The following is a 20499-nucleotide window of genomic DNA, read 5'->3' on the forward strand; positions in this document are numbered from 1 at the left end:
GAAAGGTTGCTGGAAAAGTTATCGACTGCTGTGATACACTACAGGGCATCGTGCTCTTGAAAAATCATTACATTTTTCCAAATTTGGCCTAGACTGTCCCCATTTGTGGTGATCTAATGATAAAAACAGAACACCAACATGTAGGCTGCCTGGTGGAAAAATGTACTAATTTAGCATACAACAACGAACTATAAGAAGGAACAATTTTAACAAAGAAGTCTCTATTACACAAAAAGGCAAAGCTAGCTTAACAGTTGTAGTACAGGTGTTATTTCCGCAGCACGTGGCGGGCCGGATGAAATCAGTTCGCGGGCCGGTTCCGGCCCGCGGGCCGTAGTTTGGTGACCCCTGGCATAGTTGAACAACATTTGTGACGTCACACATCATAAGAGTATGAGCAAGCAATGACGACCAATGGAGCAAGCAATGAGATCTGCAAGTGCAAGTTTGGAAAACAAGTTAATGAGATCAAAAAGAAAAAGAGAGTTTTGTGTGGAATCCAGTTATAAAATTTTTGATTGAAATCTTACAGCAAATATATCACATCAAAATGCATTTTCATTTCAGAATGCTAGCAGTTCAATAAAGTGCATATTGCAGACATTTTATCATTATTATTGTTCTTTTTTTTTTAATCAAAAAGCATACACCAAAATTTCAGATTTTCGACTGATCAGTTTCTCGATAGATTCTCGTTTTCAATGGTTCAGACCAGGTCAATCATCCCTGATTCGAACTCACACAACGATATTTTTCACTTTTTTCAACAAACATAAACGGCGTTGAACGTGTTAGAGATTGCATGCCCGAGTGGAGCAAAGTAGGTAGCCCTGGTTCAATGCTCGAAAAAACTTTGGCTTAACACTAATCGAGCTTGCTGCTGTCACGCTGTGTATTTGACAAGACACTTAATAGTGCGTACTGCGTATGCCTGAAGATGAACACAAGATTGGCTTCCTTGCTTTCCGTCCACTCAACCTAAATCTCTACCACTCTGCGTATGCTTGGACACGAAAAAAGATGTTGATTGTGAGGCGGGTTGCAAAAAGTTCCTTAAAATTTAATTGTTTTAATTTTCATTTTGTCATAAAGCCTACGTAACACTCATAGATCACGGAGAGTTAAAGCAGCAAAAATAAAGTTATTACCAGTAACTATTGCTTTATAATTTGAACTAAAAAAGATAAAGGTGGTCCCGTACTTGATTCAAGTGTGATAAGGTTCAAGTGTGATAAGTGTTACTTAAAGCATCGGAGGTATACTGATTACTATCGTTTTCGCACTTGCAATGCGCGATGATACAATTTTTAAAACACGAAAAAAATTATTTTCAAAAACAATTGAACTAAAAAAAACAACAGGAAGCCATAAGTGAGTGGATTAAACTAGCCGACAAAGTTTAACTTGTTTGCAATCGGATCTCTTGAATAATAACAGCACAAACGGGCTTTGACCCGAGTCGAATCGGTATCCGAAGTTGAAGCTATTTAGGCCAACACGTAGATAAATAAATTCAGTTAAGTTTTAGGCTGAATTGTTTGTAGATGGCCTCATAGATGGAAGGTGGTGATGGAAAAACGTCACGTCACAACAGTGCGCGCTATGCAACTTTTAACGTTTCATTTTCGTTGGATTACATTCAGCAGATGCAAGAAATAGATTTCTTCTAATTTTGTGAGACGCCCAGCCCAGAAAATAATATTTTATTTCTGAATCAACCCTGTGGTTTTAAATCATAACAAAGTGACTTCTTTATTCAACTCGACAATTCATCATTTCGGAGTTTATATTATAAATTGTACACACGCTTGGTGGCATGCAATCCTTTATTACCAAAAAGACTATTTCTTTTGGTTAAATACTTTAACCCGCTCATCCATTTCCTTATGTTTGACAGAGACGTTTCACAACTTTGCCCATGTCTTCTAAACCCAGTTTACTTGTTTGAGTAGCTGAAATATTAGCATATCTGTTGACTCAGTGGCTTATTTTTTGTTTCGTCACAGCAATGATAACGATCTTTTCTTTTTATGTGGCATACTTATCGTAGCTTACGTTGAAAAAGCTATAAAGACTTATTCGATACATAGCGTACTGCAGTAGCGTAGCCAGGAATTTTGAAAGGGGGGGTTTTGACGACCCAACGGCGAGTGGTCTGGGGGCCTCCCCCAGAAAATTTTGAAAAATTACTTTGAATTTGGTGTATTCTGAGAGCATTTTCAACAAAAATGTAGTTACGAATATTCCTGTAAAATGGTGGTGTCTGGTGGCATAGCAAAAGGATAAGATCATGTTTTCTTCGGCATTTTTCGGAAATAAAGCTAAGTCTCTATGTTTTCTTGTTGCTAATTCCTGGCTAAGATGTTTGGTATTGGCAAAACTTGCTCTTTTAATGCAATTTTGTTTAAAATTAAGCTATTTTTTTAGACTGAAAGCATCATTCTCAATATCGTGACGTCACACGCGTGCCAAAGGGGGGGGGGGTTGTAACCCCCAAAACCCCCCCTTGGCTACGCCACTGGCGTACTGTATATATCGGTGTTGCTTCATTTCTTCAAGCAAATTATTTTGCATTGTTTTGAAACAAAAGTCTTTATTGAAACAATTCGTATAACTGGTGGAAGAAGATGATTTAAAAAATGTTGCTGGTTAAAATACAGTATTGGCAAATAAATGTATCGAAGATTTTGTTAGTTAATAAAGAAACCAATACATTGAATTAATCATAGCACAAAAGAACAAAAAATACGAACGTTTTCAGCTAAACATCCAGCCTTTGTCAAGCGTTTGAAAAGCTGAACTGCATTAGACGAAAATACAAAATTTCATTTTAATCTGTTTTGCAACTCACTTATTTGCTACAAGACTATCATGTCTATCAATGTCTACAGCAGATGAACAAATACGCAAGGAGCGACCAAAGTGACGTATGATGGGATCCCAGAAGTTCACTTGGCGCCAAGGTGACGTATTTGAATTGAAAAACGATAAAGCACGCACCAGCAGTCTTGGCGATGGCAATGTTTTGCCAAGTAAGATAACAGAGTTATGATTGATTGAGATATCGGTTCTTGTCTGTTGACAGAAGGGTCGTAGTGTTAACATAGAAAAGATTTCAATTGTTTGTTTCAGAAATTAATTAAAATTTCCATTCCTTAATATTTTCTGCTTAAAAACTCCCAATGATTTTTTTTTTGCATCACCTGGTGTGTGATTAACTAATTATGTGCTTACATTGTCACAAACTTTAATCTTTTCACTTAATTCTTAACAAGAATCCGTAAATCATGTTAAATCTTCTTAATGATTTTTTATCTTTAGATTTGTATTCGCATATTGTCAGATTTGTATAACACTTTTGACATTTTTTTGCGGTTTTTATTAACTGCACTCAAGAATCACAAATATTCTCATCTAGCAAAATCGGTCATTTTTGCATTGATTTAACGTCTGTAGACGTTGAATCAATGCAAAAAATGATTGATTTTGGTATGAAAGGCAGTCTTCCATATGGGTGGTCGTATCATAGAGTCACTGTGTTAACATATATCTTTTAACGTCTAACGGCATGAAATCTTTTTCATTTTTTAGGCCTGAGGCAAAAAGCAGCAGATCGCTTCAAAGATGTTTTGAAATGAAGTGGCATAAAAAAATAATTCACGTTTATAGACTTTACGAAAGCAGGTAGAATTTTTTTAAGCTAAATTCACTTTTTACACAACCTACTTTTGTTGCAAAAAAATTTTTCTTTCCCTTATTATTACTGTTATTATTTATTTGAATCATTTAAAAAAAAAAATACTTTCAACAACGAACGCTTGTAAGCTATTGTATAACGAAACAAAAACTATTAGCCCACAGTATTGACAATTGATATAATTTTTGTATGTCTTCAATCGGTTCACAACAAATATAAGCTAATGCATTGAATAATACCATTTCAAAACCAGAAGCAGGCGCAAAAACAATCCGCACTTTACGAACAAGTTTGGAATAGCGTTGTGTTGCGGTTAAGTAATTTTGAATAAAATAACTACATGTCAACAATGATGATAATCAACTATACCCAATAATTAATTTTCCATGACCTTGCAATCTCTGTATGGCTTAGGTTACAATGTAATGCGTGCATCAATGTTATTGCATGAAACGATTAGCTTTCCCGACTAAGAAAGTCGTCTTAGTTTTTGCTTGATATGCTGAGCTGTAATTGGAAAGTTCACCAATTAGTTTGTAACAGCAGCCCCTTCAAAATCACTAATAGAACTCATCATTACGTGGCGCCCGTGCTCTGTCAATTTGGCTCCAAGTGGTAAATGATTTATTTGTTCTTTTTCCACTCATTGGTCATTTAATGTAATATTACATCAAAGTATGTTTTAGCTCACTCTTATGTTAACGTGCCCATGTATTATTATTTTCGTCAAAGACTAATTTTGTCAACTATTTGGAGGCCTAGTTAAGACATCCCAGTCAGAAAATTACAACTTTTTTTACACCGATTCTACGTTTGTCAGGCGTTGAATCAGTGTAAAAATTTCAATGCAATTTAGTGTCTCATAAAAAGTCACTGATAATTTTGAATGTTGCTTAGGATGCAGGCGCCGTGGCCCTGACAAAAACGCAAGAAAGGAAAATGCAGGTGGCAGAAGTGAAAATGTTGCGATGGTCTCTGGGGTTGACAGAGAACGACAGAGTAAAAAATTAAATTATCAGAGGACGAATACAAATTGGAGAGCTGGAAGACAAGCTGAGAGAGAAACACACCTTAAACGGTTGGGACATGTCGTATGGAGAGACGAAGATTATGTCGAAAGAAGAATAAGACAATCGGAAGTTGATAAAAGAAAGCGAGGAAGACCAAAAAGAAGATGGAGAGATTATGTGACAGAAGATATGATAATAGTGGGAGTGAAGGAGGAAAATGCTGCTGACAGAGTGATCTGGAGAACTGCAATCTGCACCGGAAACCCCACTTAAAGTGGGAATACAGCCGGAAGAAGAAGAAGAAGCTGATGTGTAAATGCGTACCTACTTAAATTTTGAACTTCTGAAAGTCTGGGAGTGATGAAAAGATAAAGCTTTCCATTGGCAATAACGAGAGTAGGGTGGCCACTGGCCAGTTCCTTTCTCGCCAGTTTTGTTTTAGCAACTACGCCCAGCGTATTTGTAATCTGTAGGTCGCTGCAGCAGATGCAGTATTTTGACCGGTAGATACTTTAAAGATAGGATAATTTTCCCTATCAACCAATTAACTGCAGTCATTGTGACTCTTCTAGCACTCAGCCATTGATTCTTGCATTGAACTATGTTTGATAATTACACAAGAAAGAAAAGAGTAATAGCAAGAGTGGGAATCGAATCAACGTCATCAAAATGACTACTTACCTAACCCTCAAACCGCTACGCTACCGACGGCGAAACGTTCACTCAATTAAGTTTTTATCAGGAATGTTCCTAGAAGAACGCTCACAATATCACGTGCATGAAGCACTCCAACTGCTGCAGCAATCTATAGATTGCAAATACCCATACGCCCACCCAATTTATTACACCCTGGGTAGAGATGAGCGGTGGTTTTCAACAACCAGCTTAAGCCGGGTGTCGAACCAGGATCGCATGATTGGAAAGCGATAAAAACGTAGTAAACTTTATATTGGACCGAACTTTGTTAATAAAGAAAGTCTACTTTGTTGCTGGTATGACAATATAGAGTAAAGCACATAGCCTATCTTTTATATGGTCAAGCGCTCAAGGTTGTAGGCTAATATCAGGCGAATCTTTATCCAATGAACAAAGTCTTACTTTTAATATAAGAAAAAAGTAGTTAAACCTTTTTTCACTGATAAGTATTATCATCATTACCGTCATCATTTGATTGTATTGCAATGACTTTAATAAAAACGTCCACCAGATAGATTCATGAAGTAAAAACAACCTCTTTTAGAATAACATAAAATTTGGCACAAATCAAATAGATCAGTTTAAAAAATTTGAAATATTTCTAAAATTTGTCTGATCATAAACGAGCATTTGTCAATATTTTTTTCTATCTGTTGATGTCTGTGTATCTAAAACTCAAATAATTACTTGACTATTTCATCACAAAACAGAGACATCACAATAATAAGTGTTTGCTAACGATTACCACTTGTTAGACTAACAAAGAAAAAAAACTTAACAGTCGAAAACCATTTTAGTTTGCTTCTATTTGTATTTAAAGTTGAAACGTAAGCCATAAACGTCATAATTCGATTCCAATGCGATGTTGATTTTTGTAAAATAACGTCTCAGGTTGCGAAGTGTTGTGTTTACACGCAAAATTAACGTCCATACACATTGAACCATCAAAGGAAATCGTATTAGGCCCACACATGTCGCAACTCGTTTGGCAGATTTTTGGTTCCATTGCAAATTAATTTAAAGATAATGGAAAAAATCAAAATGAAACTTAAGATCTTGAAAAGAAACGTGGACATACATGGAAACAAATTTGACCCATAGTGATTTCAATGAGAGGTAAATTTGTTTTTGTGAAAGCCTGTAATCTGCATTGCAGGTTTGATGGATGATTGCACTCTTATAATCTTGTTTGCCAACATCGCTATATGACCGGTAACACTATAGGTACGAAAATTACAGTCCGCAAAACGCAAAAATTAATTCATTAAATGATAAAGTTGAATTAATTTTGTTCATATTCCTTGAACGTTGACAAATGTGATAATTGTGAATTGATTTCCTCAAAGGTGTTCACTTTGTTGGAACATAACGTCACTGCATATAAATCTAATTGAATGCTTCATTTGCACTAAAATCAATATTATTCTTCCCTGCAAATAGATATAACTCGTTTTTACTTTTCCGGTATAAAATTGCTCAGCAACACTAAAATGCCGCTTTGAAAGGTTATAACAACAAATTACCGCTTTTATCAAATAAACCAAACAAATTTGGGTCACATAAGGCGATAAGTCGATAACATAAGCTAGCCTAATGACAGTCTTCCCTGCAAAGCGTGCGTAGCCTATGCTGCGTTTTAGGGTAAGGGCTTTCCGCCGAAAGAGCAGTAACTTTTATTGTTGTTTAAAAGTAGATATTAAACTTGAATCTTACCCAATATTTCGTATTTTTTTAATAGAGTTAAAGTTTGTATCAAAACATCTATCTCAATAATTTTGCACCAGCATTTTTGGGTGTGGCTGTTTAATGTGATGCTATAAAAGCTCTTCGCAAGCTACGGTCAATTGTGAGCCAAAACTTTAGAATTTGTTTTGATAAGCTTTATACCCGCGATCTACAATCGTCAAAGAATTTGTAATCAGCTCCATATGCACATGAGGCAACTTTTGGCGAAAATACAGTAATTGAATAAGGAAATTTTTCTATTTGAATAAGGACCTTTTGATGATCCTCCTTTTAAGGTGAAACAGGCTGTAGAAGGTTTAAAAAGTAATAATTATATTTGATATAATTTGCTCTGCTTGTTTTTTTTACTTGGCATTGAGCACTTTTTGTAGTATTAATAGCATTTAATGTGTAATTGAAAGTTAAATGTTTATGATTTGTTTTTAATCATCTTTGTACCACCCATTTTGACACGTTAGTTATTAAATAGTATTCAAATCTTTGCACTGTCAATTATAGATGTGTGGTGATTTGTTTTGATTGTGATCATAAGCGACTATTTAAAAATGGAAGGTATGATGGCTACCCGTGGGAAAATAGCTCAATATCAATCGGGTATCATTAAGTACCACAAAACCCTTACAAGTGGATCTTATACAGTACATGATCCTTAAAAAATAGTTAAACCGTATCTTTACCATCCAGGGACGCAGCCAGCACAAAATTTCAGGAAGGGGCAAATAATTATTTTTGTACATGATGTAAATGAGCTCGGCAATGAGTAACCGAAGGCGAGGCACCCACAGGTGTGCCTGAGTCCTTCCCCCCTAAAAAAAAAAATGAAAAAACACACCTTAAAATTGCGCATTCTGCGAGTACTTTCAGCCTGAATCAAAAGTAAAACTTTGTCAAAAGATGCTGTAACAGAGTGTAAATTTTTTATATAAAATATTTCTGGGGAAAAATTGCCCCCCTGACTACCCCCCCTGTTGCTACCTATGTTGAAAGCACCGCACTTATGACATATATTTTTATACTAATGTATAGATCGGCTATCTATTCTGGATGACTACCTTCACATTCTTACCTGATTTTGTGGCTAAAACAATTCGGTTGTGTCTGATTCAAAAAACGTTTTAATAATTGCAAATGATATTGAACTAATCATATTGCAACATTTTCCTTTAAATCTCATCAACTGCACAAAGAGCATAAACAATTTTGCGCTAATAGCAAAAACGTAGAAAAGTAAAACAAAAAGGTGGTGCAGGTGTAAAGTGCTTGTGAAGGTCCATGATCAACAACTGGATATTGAGTGAGATTAATATTCATTTGAGTTAAAGTCGAAATGAATCAACTTCAATTTGGACGCCATTTTTAAAATGGCAGCCAAGTCTTCCAGTTTTTTTGGTTTGCTTGTTGAGACAAATTTTTCAAAACTGTTTTTTTTTTTTGCAGTCATTATCGCATCCTGGTGCAAAGTAATTTGACAAGATCGTTCAACAAAGCGAAGAAGCTTCGTGGATGATTTTGAAGCAATAATTATGACGTCAATTAGAAAACGACGCCAATTGCAAACATCCACCAAAGCTGTATTCGTCTATGATCGGTGGTAGATGTAAAAATACAAAATAAGAACTTTTCTGAAAGATGATCAATCGATCACAATATTTTAGCTTTTTTTACTTTTTGTCTAACTACTTTCATTTATTAAATTTGCTGTTAAAGGGAGTGGAAACACTGCATGCCTTCATAAAGGCCACTTTTATAATTAAGCTCTATTCTGATCATGACCGATAGGGGATTTAGGTCTACGAAACAACACCTTTTCGCTTTATGCTTTGTTTGCTTTTTGAATTAAATTTCGGTTAAAAACAAAATGCGTTTTTGTTCTTGTTCAAAATTGCGTTTCTTTTCGCGCCTGCCTTAAATTAAATTAACAGCGCATGCGTTTGTAAACAAACATTCCTCTCAAAAAAACATGAAAAAATAGTTTGTCTCTCTCCGGAACCATGCTAGTTTTATTTAATTTCATGTTAAGCTTGTGAGTTATCAGGAAATTCTCTCCATTCTTTACTTTGAATAAGAGCCGTACATTCTGTCTAGCAAACGATTACACCAAATAACAAAAATATCAAGCTAAGAACCTTTCAAGCTATTGCCTGTGTTTATAACGGTTTTCAAATGAACAAAGTGTAATAATAGATTTAGGTTGAAATGCTATCCAGGATAGAAGTTCATTTAAACTGGACTCACAGCAGCATCAAATGCTAAATTTGCCAAATTGTTGTTTTGAAATCAAAACTAGAGCATTTTTACTTTTTAGTCAAATTACTGAATGTTTTGGAATTTTAATTGTGTCATACTAGCAAACCATTTCGCTTGGAATGTTTAGGTCAAATATTTGCGTTCATTTTCTTCCCTTTTATTTTGCAAGTTAATGGAAAAAACTTCTTGCACACTACAAAACTATATTTCACCGAAACCTTATGACCAAAGCAACATCAAGTTACTTTTGTTAAAATCATAACTACTTTATAAAGAATATAATTCGCGTTCTGTATAAATGTAGGCCTACTGTTTGTACCGGCTTCGACTGGAAATAGGCTATCGATACTGTACTGCAGCAGTGTCGCTCGTTTTCTTTACAAGCTTTATCATGCGTTTTTGTAACAAATGTTAGACAATTTGAATCTGACTTTATAAGTTAATCAACAATAACTTCTTTGAGATCGCCTGAGTTTTTAAAATCATAACTGATTTTAACTGGTCACAACTGATTTTTTGTTTTTTTTTGGATTAGCTTAAAAACAAGAAATTCTATGTAATAGTTCAAGTATTCTTTTTTTACCTGAAGTTTAAAAACGTATTAATTGAATTAATCTGGAAAGTTTAGGCGCTAGCAAGACTGACCGATTCTCTTGTTTAGAAACATCACAGCAGTGTTTTCTTTGCAATTTGGTTTTTTTATTAATTTAAACTGTACTGTAATTTCAGTGAAAACAAATTATTTCATTTCAAGTTGATTTCAAGTTTAAAAAAAACGTTAAAATCAACTCGGAATTTGCATTTTTCAAACCGAAATGACATGTGGGCAACACAAAAACATAACGTGAAAAGCATACAAAGGTTTGAAGAAAATAACTATTTGAAAATAATAAAAAACAACAAGATACAATATCAGACATACAAAAAGCAATAAGAAAACAATTGACAAATTAAAAGACCATAACTGAATAAATACCAAAGTTTTCAAATACTTTAAATTCACGTTCCTTGGTCCTTACGTTTTCAAGTGGTCTCAAGTTGGGTAGTCGGTGCACTGTCGCGTGGGAAAAACACCCAAGAAAATAAAAATTTCGTTTCAAATTGAGCAATACTCTTACTTTATTAGTACCATTAGCAGATTGTTTTATTTTACATTGCAATGCAAGCAACCTTTTATGTAATTTTAGCGTCTTGAAACAGTGAAGTGAGGTTAAACTTTTTAGCTTAGTTTGTAGAGAGTCAAGAACTCTCAGTAATTAATTTTTATTTCCATTTGTTCGTAAAATCAGATCGACTAGCAGTGAAACTGATATCGCAGCAAGACTTAGCCTTAAATGGAAGTTTGTAACATTCTGCACACACGCAGTTCACGCGCATCAAAAATGACCCAATTGCTTTAACCAGCTTGTTTTGACATTGAGTCAAACAGCATGCTACTGTTTTAGTTCAAGCAATTATTCAGCATGTTGTAGCCAAAAAGAAAAGTGCGAAAACATGATGTTATTATCACCTTAAATCAGACAGTTTGGCTCGAAACTCACTTCCACATATCATGAGTAACACTCCGGTTTCGTTCAGTGACAAAAAAACAATGTTTTTTAATCAGAAAAAACACGTTAAACTTTCACCATTGCTCGTGAAATTTGATAGCGACTTATCACACCTGACTTTTTGACACTTTTAAGAGCGTTTTACATGGCAGAAGGAATGCAATACTCTTCAATAGGTGGCTAAAAGACTAACGGCGCCAAGTGTATTAGTCAAAATCCATATCACTTATAATTTTGATCCGATGCAAATTGAGGTATGAGTCGAATGTATTAGGTTTGATGTAAAATAAATACTGTCTTGAAGCAAACACGGAATTCTTAACAAGCGCAGACAAACTGATGATTTTATTGCTGAAGAAAGAAATTTTTATGTTTTTGAATGGTCTTTTCCAATAACATTAATTATTTCAAAAACTGGTGCATGTGGGCAACAACAAAGCAAAAAACCTGGAAAGTCTGAGCACGGCTCATTTATGAGCTGAGTCTTTTAATTGTGCTTCAAATCGTTTTAAAAAATTTCCAGATCGTAAATCCGGCGGCAGTTGCAATGAATGACCTTTCCCTAACAAAAAAGCTTTGTTTTTTGATTTTTAGATTACCAAAAATTGCAATCAATTCCCACGACATCAAAAGACCAAACACACTTTGACCAATGAAGCAGAATTAGTTGAACTTATGAGCGCCGCCCGCAGCGCAGGTTTGAAAAGCGCAGCGGGATATCGGCGCCAGAACTCCCGCCTTATTGTTGAGCAACGACCGAAACAAACTGATGTTAACCCCGTGGTCTGGTTCAATGTGACCGATCCAAAAAATTCTTTAGCATCGTCATCGCCTTTCGGTCTAGTATTATTCAAACATGAAAAACACGCTTGAAGAATTTCATGATTCCTATGAAGACAAAAAATCTCTTTACTTTTCACATTCAAGCGAAAAGCGAGAAATAGAAACAAAGATAAGCGTTTTATCCCATTACTAGCTAATGTTCAGCATTTTGGTTTTGGCATTAATTTTTTAAATAGGCGGAAAAAAAACTTTTTAAAAGTTAAATCTAAAAAATGTAAATGTGGTGTTTAAAGGGTGGTAGCGTAATAGTTACAAAATAAATAAATTCAGCAAAGAAAAAGAAACAACAAACATTGACGTCACAAACTTTGACGTCACAAACTTTGACGTCACAAACTTCGATGTTGGAATACAACTATCACAAATTTAGCTTTTCTCATTCTCCAGTAAAAACTGCATCAAACATTTGCAAATTTTGCAATTTAAAGTTCCCTGAAGAAGAATTCAGGTGTAAAGATTCATGCTTCAATTCTACGAGTAATTTTTAAGCAAAATTGTTTTACTAGTTGTTTTACTTTGTCAGTTCTTAAATCCATAGGCTACCATGCAACGACAAATAAAAAAAATGTAGTTAAAATTTTGTAACTTATCACTGTTCAACTATTACTGCAGATTAGTTTATTGCACTCCATCACTAATGGCACGACTTCGCTCAACAAACGTCCGTTTTCATCAGCAAAAGTTACTGTTCATGGACCTTTTCTTTCCGCGCGTATCTTCCACCAGCGAGTCGAAGCTAGGGAATCAAGCAGTGGTTTGCTTTGTGTTTTCGTAAAGATTTTTGTCGTGTACGGTCAACACTGACATTTGCATTCAGAAATAACGGGATATTGAATGTCTATCCAAGAACAGTATTTGTGTTCCAATATGCCCTGGCAGTACCAGCGAAGGATGACGATCTTTGACTGAGCGGAAGATTTACATTTCATTCCGGCAGGGATGGAGCAGGACTTGGAAGAGTCACAATATCCTTCTTTTATAAATCGCGGCCAGAAGCGCACACCAAGATCTTTCCAGCGGTAACGGACGGGACATGCGGTTTCTTGGTATAGCCAGGCTTGAATAACCCGCTTGTGCTTCATGACCTTTTTCCATGGTTTTCGCATCTTTCGATTTCGAGGAGGTCGCTTAAAAAGTTTACGAATCTCCGAAGGCACGCGGTTGGGCATAGGCTTCATCATGTTGTCGTGCTCAAAATCCCGAGGATAGGTAGGTGACATGAACGCAGGTAGGTAATCTACTCCCAGCATTTCGCGTAATGCTCGGTTGTTGATATCACTTGGTCTTGGATCGTATTCGTTGTCAGGGTCTTCTTCTAAAATAGGAATCGGCATTTTGTTGGTCGGCACAGGACGTAATCGCTTGTAATGTTGGCCGGCGACTGAAGGAATTTTTCTTCCATTGCACAGACATAGAAACAAGGCTAGTTTTACAATATCCAGTATCATTTTTAACCTCAAACGTGTAAGATGTTTTATTTGCTAGTTTTAGATCTGCAACAAAATAGTTGATGAGGGTTTGAATCAGATCAAAGTTAATTTGTCACAAAATCAACAAAAATAAACAACAAAATCACTGCAATGTTGTTTGACTGAACGATAATGATTTAAACAGTTTAGTTTATGAAGCTTTCAATTTTTTTTTGGCTGCAGAAGCATCAATAATTTTTTTTTTTTTGAAACTAGCTAAATTCATCTTTACACTTATATCAAATGAAAACGCCTGATAGCTTCATGCAAAATTCTACATCTTGGAAAACTAATGAAACACTTCACAGACACATTTCATCTTCATAATCATAGCTTCTATTTCAAAGGAATTCCACCATAACTTAACAACTATGCACTTCAATACATATCTTGTTGACTTTGAGTTTATCACGGATTTTACGACATGTTACCTACTTCGTAAATAAGCTTTTCCCCCTTGCATGGTGACATACTTGCCAGAAGACAGTCAGCTATCGCCTGTAGATTTATGGGAAGCCTGCCTTTATTACTTTACCACTATATTGTCTTAAAAAAGTCAACATTTACATAACTTAAGCTCAAGCTATTTGATATTTTCACCAACTTTTATTCTTTTATACAACGTCGCTAAGTTTGTAGCTACGTTGAAGCGAGTCAACTCTTCTGGCATATGTCAGTTATTTTTACGAGATTTGTACAAAGAAAGCACATTTTTTACTCCAACTCGAAGCGACGCACTACTACTAGGTTTTTCGTCAAGCGCTATTATTTGTTGACCAGCCTAATAAAAATGTTTAAGAGACGTTTATAGAAAATTATTCTGCACAGAAAATTTGGGATTAAGCTTTTTGAATATTCTAGCTGGCTCTAACGCCAGCTTCTGCTATCTTTATATCATCTAAAAAGTGAAATCAGGGCTCAACTGCGCAATATCCATCTTTGTCAAGTCCATGCCTACTGTGCTTGAAGAGTCATTCCTTTGCGACGATGTGGTCAGTATTAAAAGTCGTAATTACCGACAGCCTTTTTTTTTCTTTTTCCCTTCTTTTTTTATCGGTCTCTCACACGCTGTGAACGATTGTGGAATGAACGCATCGCGAAGCTGCTGCATTGTTTCCAAGAATATATCAGAAGAAAAATTTAGTCACAGATGTCCAATTTGAATGCATTCTAAACATGACACAGTTCGCCGTTCCAAGACGCCATGTATCTCGAAAGACAACCTTCTGCGTCTGATCGCCTACGTTACTGCTGTCTGCCTGTCACCAGTTACACCCCAAGACGTGTGTTCTTCAGTCATGGCGGCGTCTACAGCAAACTGATACCTTGAAAAAATGCATGAGAAACAGCTCAGCCAAACAAGGTCATCGTCCTTGCTGTTGTTGTTTTGAACAATCACCTTTGTTCGAGCTCTAATGTTTGGCAGGGAGGAAAATAGAGCTTTGATCTAAGCATTTATTCAACCAGTTTAAAATCCCTGCCTCCCCTGAAAGCAAAACTGAACGTTAAAAGAGTTAATGCAAAAGAATTTATTTTCACACGAGTCAGTTCAATCATAAATAGCTAAACATCGATTTCGATCAGCTAGCAGCTAGTAAGCGTTGTGGGTTTGACACCTTTCAGAAGAATTGATTAAAAGAGTTAAAAACTTTAATTAAAAAAAAAAAATTAAATCAGAATTTGATCTGCACTGATGTGGCAACCTGTAATAGATTTGATACAAAAATGGATTTCGTTGTACATATTCTGATGCATAACCTATTGAATGCAAGAAAATAGAAAGGAAATGTGACGTACTACATATGATTGCTCATACAAAATAGCGGATGCAGGAGAAGGGGGGATTGGAGTGATGGCCTCCTCTAAAACACAGAAAAATAACTTATTTAAGGTACATTTGCAGGGTCGGATTAATGAAGACCGACACATCATTGTGTTTTGTTGAAATCACTCCCCACCCCCCAAAGGCTACTCACCTGATCCGCCTCTGCTCATCATGCGTGCAAATGTTAACGCATGTTTAACCTTGCAAAGTCTATGTCCAACATATTGCTTAGTTTCTTATGTTATTATTTGGTTTTGTAAGCAGTTATGCAGAAAATCAAACAATGTCTTGCAGAAGCCATTGATTTTCTCCTATGAGCAAGTCGTAACATAAGCATGTGGTGCATGCCCTATCTTGAGTCCGGTTGGAAATGGAAATGACAAGGGAATTTTAAAGAGAAAAAAATCGATTTATTTTTCAACGTTTAAATTTTGTGATTAGTAGATTACCATTGAGCTACAATACCTATCAAGACAATGGCATTCTTTACGGAGCCTGATGTTTTTTAAATAGCTTTTAGTTTCCGAGTCGCTGTCCTACCATTAATAATACTTAAAACAGAAGTTTGCTTGCTTTTGCTCGCTCACGATTTAATTAACAAGAATTGAACTTTAGGCACGCTACACGCTTTTTATGTCCCATCTTTCTGATGGTTGAACTCATCTGCAAAACTTACTGGATTTGATATCAGGCGCCAAGTAGGCTGTGTTCCTTGCAAACCGCTTGTGCTAAGGAATCTATTTTCAGGTAAAATACGTTGGTTGTGTTTGCTTTTGTTAAACATTGAAATACATCAGGGTAACGTTTAGATGGTATGATTACAAGAAAAGTCTTCAATTTTTACAATTTGAATCAATACAGCTTATCAAGATGAGTTCACCTTCGTCAGCTCGTCGTCCCTTGCTGGATCTACAGACGCCAGATTATTGCCGTTTATTTCAATCTCCCTAATATGTTAAATAGCGTGGAATAAATATGCGGTGTTGATTTTGTTAGAACAAAGTATCCAGACAACAAATCAGTCGTTTTTGCATTAATTCAACGTCTACAGACGTCTACAGACGTTGAATCGATGTACAAAATGACTATTTTGTTGTGTGGGATAATTGAAAATCACATAACGGTGATAGTGCAGGAAAAACGTCTGCAAGAAAAAAACAGTCTTAGGTTTTTAACGCAAAAAGTTATATGTGTCTATTGTGGACTGCCTCGGTTTCTTTAAAACGGTTGAAAACAGTGTTTAGAAAACTTGTCAGAAAAGTTTGATGGTTTCCTGAAAAGAAACAAAAAATGAACTAAAAAATTTTTCAGACCACCAAGTAGTTGTAAACACGTTTGAATATGATGACAAAAAAGTGTTGTCATAACCTTTCATAGGTCTATTGTCATGAAAATAATACTGTGACAGGCCCTGTCGCCAGGGGAACTTGTAAACCAATTGGAAAAATGAATTATTGGCGCCTGTTTGCAGTCTTGTTGGCTTTGTGAACGAAGAACGGTGATGAGAAGTCAGCGCTGAGATACCTGTCAAACTCATCTTCTACAAAAGAATCGTCAGTAAGAATCCATCCGTCCTCCAAGAAGACATCAACCAATTTGGAGATAATATATGAGCCACAGCCGGGTCTAGACAACACCCCTAACAGAAATCCTTTTTATCGCATCATGAAACTACACTAGAAGGCAATATCCATAACTTATGTCAACAAACTTCACTTGTGCTGTCAATAATGCTTACAGTTTGACTCAGGCTTGGCACCAAAGTTCTTCGGATTGTCAACAAGAAATTCCTACAAATTTACGTTGATTTACAATTTAATGACGTTGAATTTATACAAATCTATTACATTTATTATCTGGAATTCGGATACGTTATCTTTCAGAAGCTTGTTTAATCACTCAAAGCTGTACTTATGAACGGAAGTGAGAGTTATAAAAAAGTTAGATTTTTTCTTCTTGTAAGTTCATCCTTTCAATATCGTTTTCGTTTGTAAAGGGAAAAGTTTACTAAGTAAGGAAAGATAGACTTTATAACAAATGCTCAAACTTTGATCCAAAATTTAGCTTGCGGGGAATCAATTTATCTTGAAAAATCGGCAAAAGGGAATAATACTAAAACAGGGGTGTCCAAAGTCCGTCCCGCAGGCCAAATCGCGGGCCAATTTCATGCAAATTTTCTTCTAGTTTCATTTTGCTTTGGTTTAGGAGAGTGTAGTTATAACCAAACAAGCTCAGAATAGTTACAGAAGCTTTGACGAAGGTATATGGGGCAGCGTAAGCTGGTTAAATACAATAAACTATTTTTCGAAGTTCGAATACTAATTGCATTTTGGTAAATATATTTCAATGACAATGTTCTGGCAGAACATGGACTGGTTGATGGCAGATATGACCAGCGCCGCTTGATCTTGCAGATTCTTCATTTGTGCAGTTAAGCGCTTAACCAACTGAGCTGTCATTTGACTTCAAAATTTGTGTAAATCAACAAATATATATTTTTTTTTTCTTGGACTATTTTTATCATGAAGAGATTGGGCTAGTTTTGGGCTAGTTTTTTATGGCAATTGGGCAAGCAATTTCAGAAAAATCTGGCAACCTTGTCGTGCATTTATTCATTTTCTTGCTAGCAAAGTCAACGACCACTGTTAATCGAGCTTCTCAGCGAAACCGGTAGCAACATCTTTTGACGTGGCTTTCTATCAGCAGCTGGATAAAAAACAAATTCCAAAAATGCAAAAGTTGGCAAAAAAATGTTGAGCTTATTCGGTTCAACATATTTGTGTGAGCAGACGTTCTAGATTACAAACTTGAACAAGAATCGCTTGAGATTAAAGCTAAGCGACTCCCATCATAAGTGATATTTTACGCTTGTCTACCATTTACCTCGAGCCAGACTTGACCTGGGTATAGAAGTCAAGACATCAGTTTCATCCTTGACACTAACATAGCTGTGTTTTAAAAAAGTTTTTGGATGTGTTAATTTCTGACAGAAAAGCAGATAACTTTTACAGCCTAACTTATATGACATCCCGTGATATGTATATAATGAAATCCTTAAGCCTGCATATTGTTTTGTTGTATGAAAATGACATTAAATATTACAATATTGTCATATATGCATGTTTCTTTACGCAACACAACATTGTCAGAGGCTGTTGGCCCGCGGGCACTTCCGCATTATCAAATTTGGCCCGCGTGGGAAAAAGTTTGGACACCCCTATAACACTGAAAGGTTGAGAATCTTTCATCAGTGATGGATCCAGAGAAGGGGCGGTTGGAATGATCGCCGCCCCTCTCCCCTGCTCTAAAACAAAGAAAAGCTTTTTTTATGGAGTATTTGGTTGAAATCGCAGCTCTTCCTCCCTAAGGCTCCTTATTGGAACCGCTTCTCCTTTTGATCTATAGTAACTTTACAATTTTACAACATAATTTGTTTTTTACGGTTGTTTTAAAAAAAATGTGTCTTGAATTCATATTCTCCTTTATATAGACAATTAAACAAAGATAGAATACAGTAGTTGAAATCTTGGTCAAAAATAAACAGCAAAGCAGATTCAAATGACTTTTGGTCAAGCAGTGTAAAAATAAGATTTTATGTTTGTGAAATAATCTGAAGTTTTTCTCGATACTGGAAGATTTATATTTTGCTCTTCATTTGTCCTTTTAGGGAACGTTCAAATATTACGTAACGCCTTCGAGGGGGAGGGGGGGGGGTTATGCAAAGCGTTACGTTAGCGTCACATTGGGGGGAGGGGGTTCAAGCAAAACGTTACGTAACGCTTTCGAGTACGGAATGGTAGTTTTTTGTGCTGAATTCGTACTGAAAAAGCGTTACATGGGGGAGGGGGGGATTGAAAAAAGCGTTACGTTGGCGTTACATGGGGGAGGGGGGGTCAAAAATTCGGAAAAAAAGCGTTACGTAATATTTGAACGTTCCCTTAAAGCAAAAATGTATACGTTGTGTTATGCTGCATTTTTTTACAAAAATAGAAGTAGGTTACGTCTACGATGTTATAACACATGTATTAGTTGAATATAATTACTTTTAATTAAATTGTACTGCTGAATGGTCTATGTTGTAGGCCACCACTTATTTAGCTAACTTGCCCCATGACTACTAGGTGCCCTTGTAACTCAGATTGCTTCATATAAAAAAGTACTTGAAGATACAGCAGCTCGTGGAATACTCTATGTTGAGTGGTGACCTTTATATGACCTTTTCTTTTGCTGTTTTTGTGCGTGCGAACGCCCTAATGACGTCATGTTTTGGCTGGAAACGTCGAAAAATGTAACCGCCGACGTTGAAAGTCAAAAACTTGCAAAAATAGAAATTGGTAATAAACCATTGTTCAGTGAGGTTGAAATATAAAAATATAAACTTTATTGGTTGAGAAATGAGCAGTAGTAGTACAATGATTTTCTATGACGTCTGAATAGTTTTATATTTAAAACTTAATTGCAACTGGTATTTATGCGTGATCTCTTTGAAGTAAAAAAAACAAAAACAATCGCTTTCAAAATGAAAAAGTTTGGCTTTAATTTCTTTTGTGTAGTTTTTGACCAGTACTAAAAAATTAAATTAAAATCAATTCACAGCTAAAACCATAAACTTGACAAAAGTATGTTCTGCTAATTGCTTGTACTCACTAATTCAACGCAAAGTAGTTGCTAATTACTCGTTTGCAGTAACTTAATTCGCCCCGTTGGCTCAATTGGTTAGCGCGTCACTTCTGGAACGAAGAAGCTTCAAGATCAAGCGGCGCTGGTTCGACTTTCGGGTGTGCGCTTGAGCAACGCACGTTAAGGACTGCTCTCCATTCAGCGGCATCTAATGGATGGAATAATTTCCCGGCAAGAAGACTTCAACAATCGGAAACTTCACTCTGTCAATCTCGGTGACCGGGCCTGCGTCAGTAATTCAAAGCCTCTACACTACAGTCTACAAGTATGCGAAACTGCCAGGATTAAGCTCTGCAAGAAGCTTTCCCAGTCCGAGGATAAAGATTCAATCAATCAATCAAACTACCGAGAGCGATTAAAAAAATGTTGTTCTGAATTGAAGATTGAACCACAAATATTAGACATTAATGGCAAAGTGCAAATTACTTCACTTTAATGTCGTTAAAGAAATTAATGTTTTTGACCACATAAACTCTCAAATTGGCAAGCTTTCATAAAAATGCTTTCTTTGGTTCTGTAAGCCTCCTTCACCAGCAAATTTTTGACGCCTGAACTTGTAAAGCAAATTAGCGACTGCAGAGTAATTAGATGACAAAACAAGGACTTTGCTACCATTTACTGTTTCCGAACTGATGACAAGACAATTGATACACTGGTCTACAAAAAAAGATTTTTTTTCTGCTGTTTGAACTTTGAAAACTGATTTAAAGTAATTTTGGGGTGCTGAATCCGAATC

The 20499-nt window shown here is 35.9% G+C and overlaps 1 protein-coding gene across 1 annotated transcript; it reads right to left on the reverse strand.

The window, feature by feature from the left end:
* Positions 1-10087: 10087 nt before the first annotated feature.
* LOC145767052 (noggin-2-like) lies at positions 10088-13274 on the reverse strand. Its single transcript, XM_082578790.1, has one exon. It carries the CDS (start codon positions 13235-13237, stop codon positions 12584-12586), a length of 654 nt encoding a protein of 217 aa, XP_082434916.1. The 5' UTR covers positions 13238-13274; the 3' UTR covers positions 10088-12583.
* Between the last annotated feature and the right edge of the window lie 7225 nt (positions 13275-20499).

This window comes from Aplidium turbinatum, chromosome 3 (genome assembly GCF_918807975.1).
Source record: "Aplidium turbinatum chromosome 3, kaAplTurb1.1, whole genome shotgun sequence".
NCBI classification, from domain to species: Eukaryota; Metazoa; Chordata; class Ascidiacea; order Aplousobranchia; family Polyclinidae; genus Aplidium; species Aplidium turbinatum.

Coding starts and splice junctions, on each gene's coding strand:
- LOC145767052 (XM_082578790.1), bottom strand. CDS start 13,237: ATGATACTGGATATTGTAAAACTAGCCTTGTTTCTATGTCTGTGCAAT.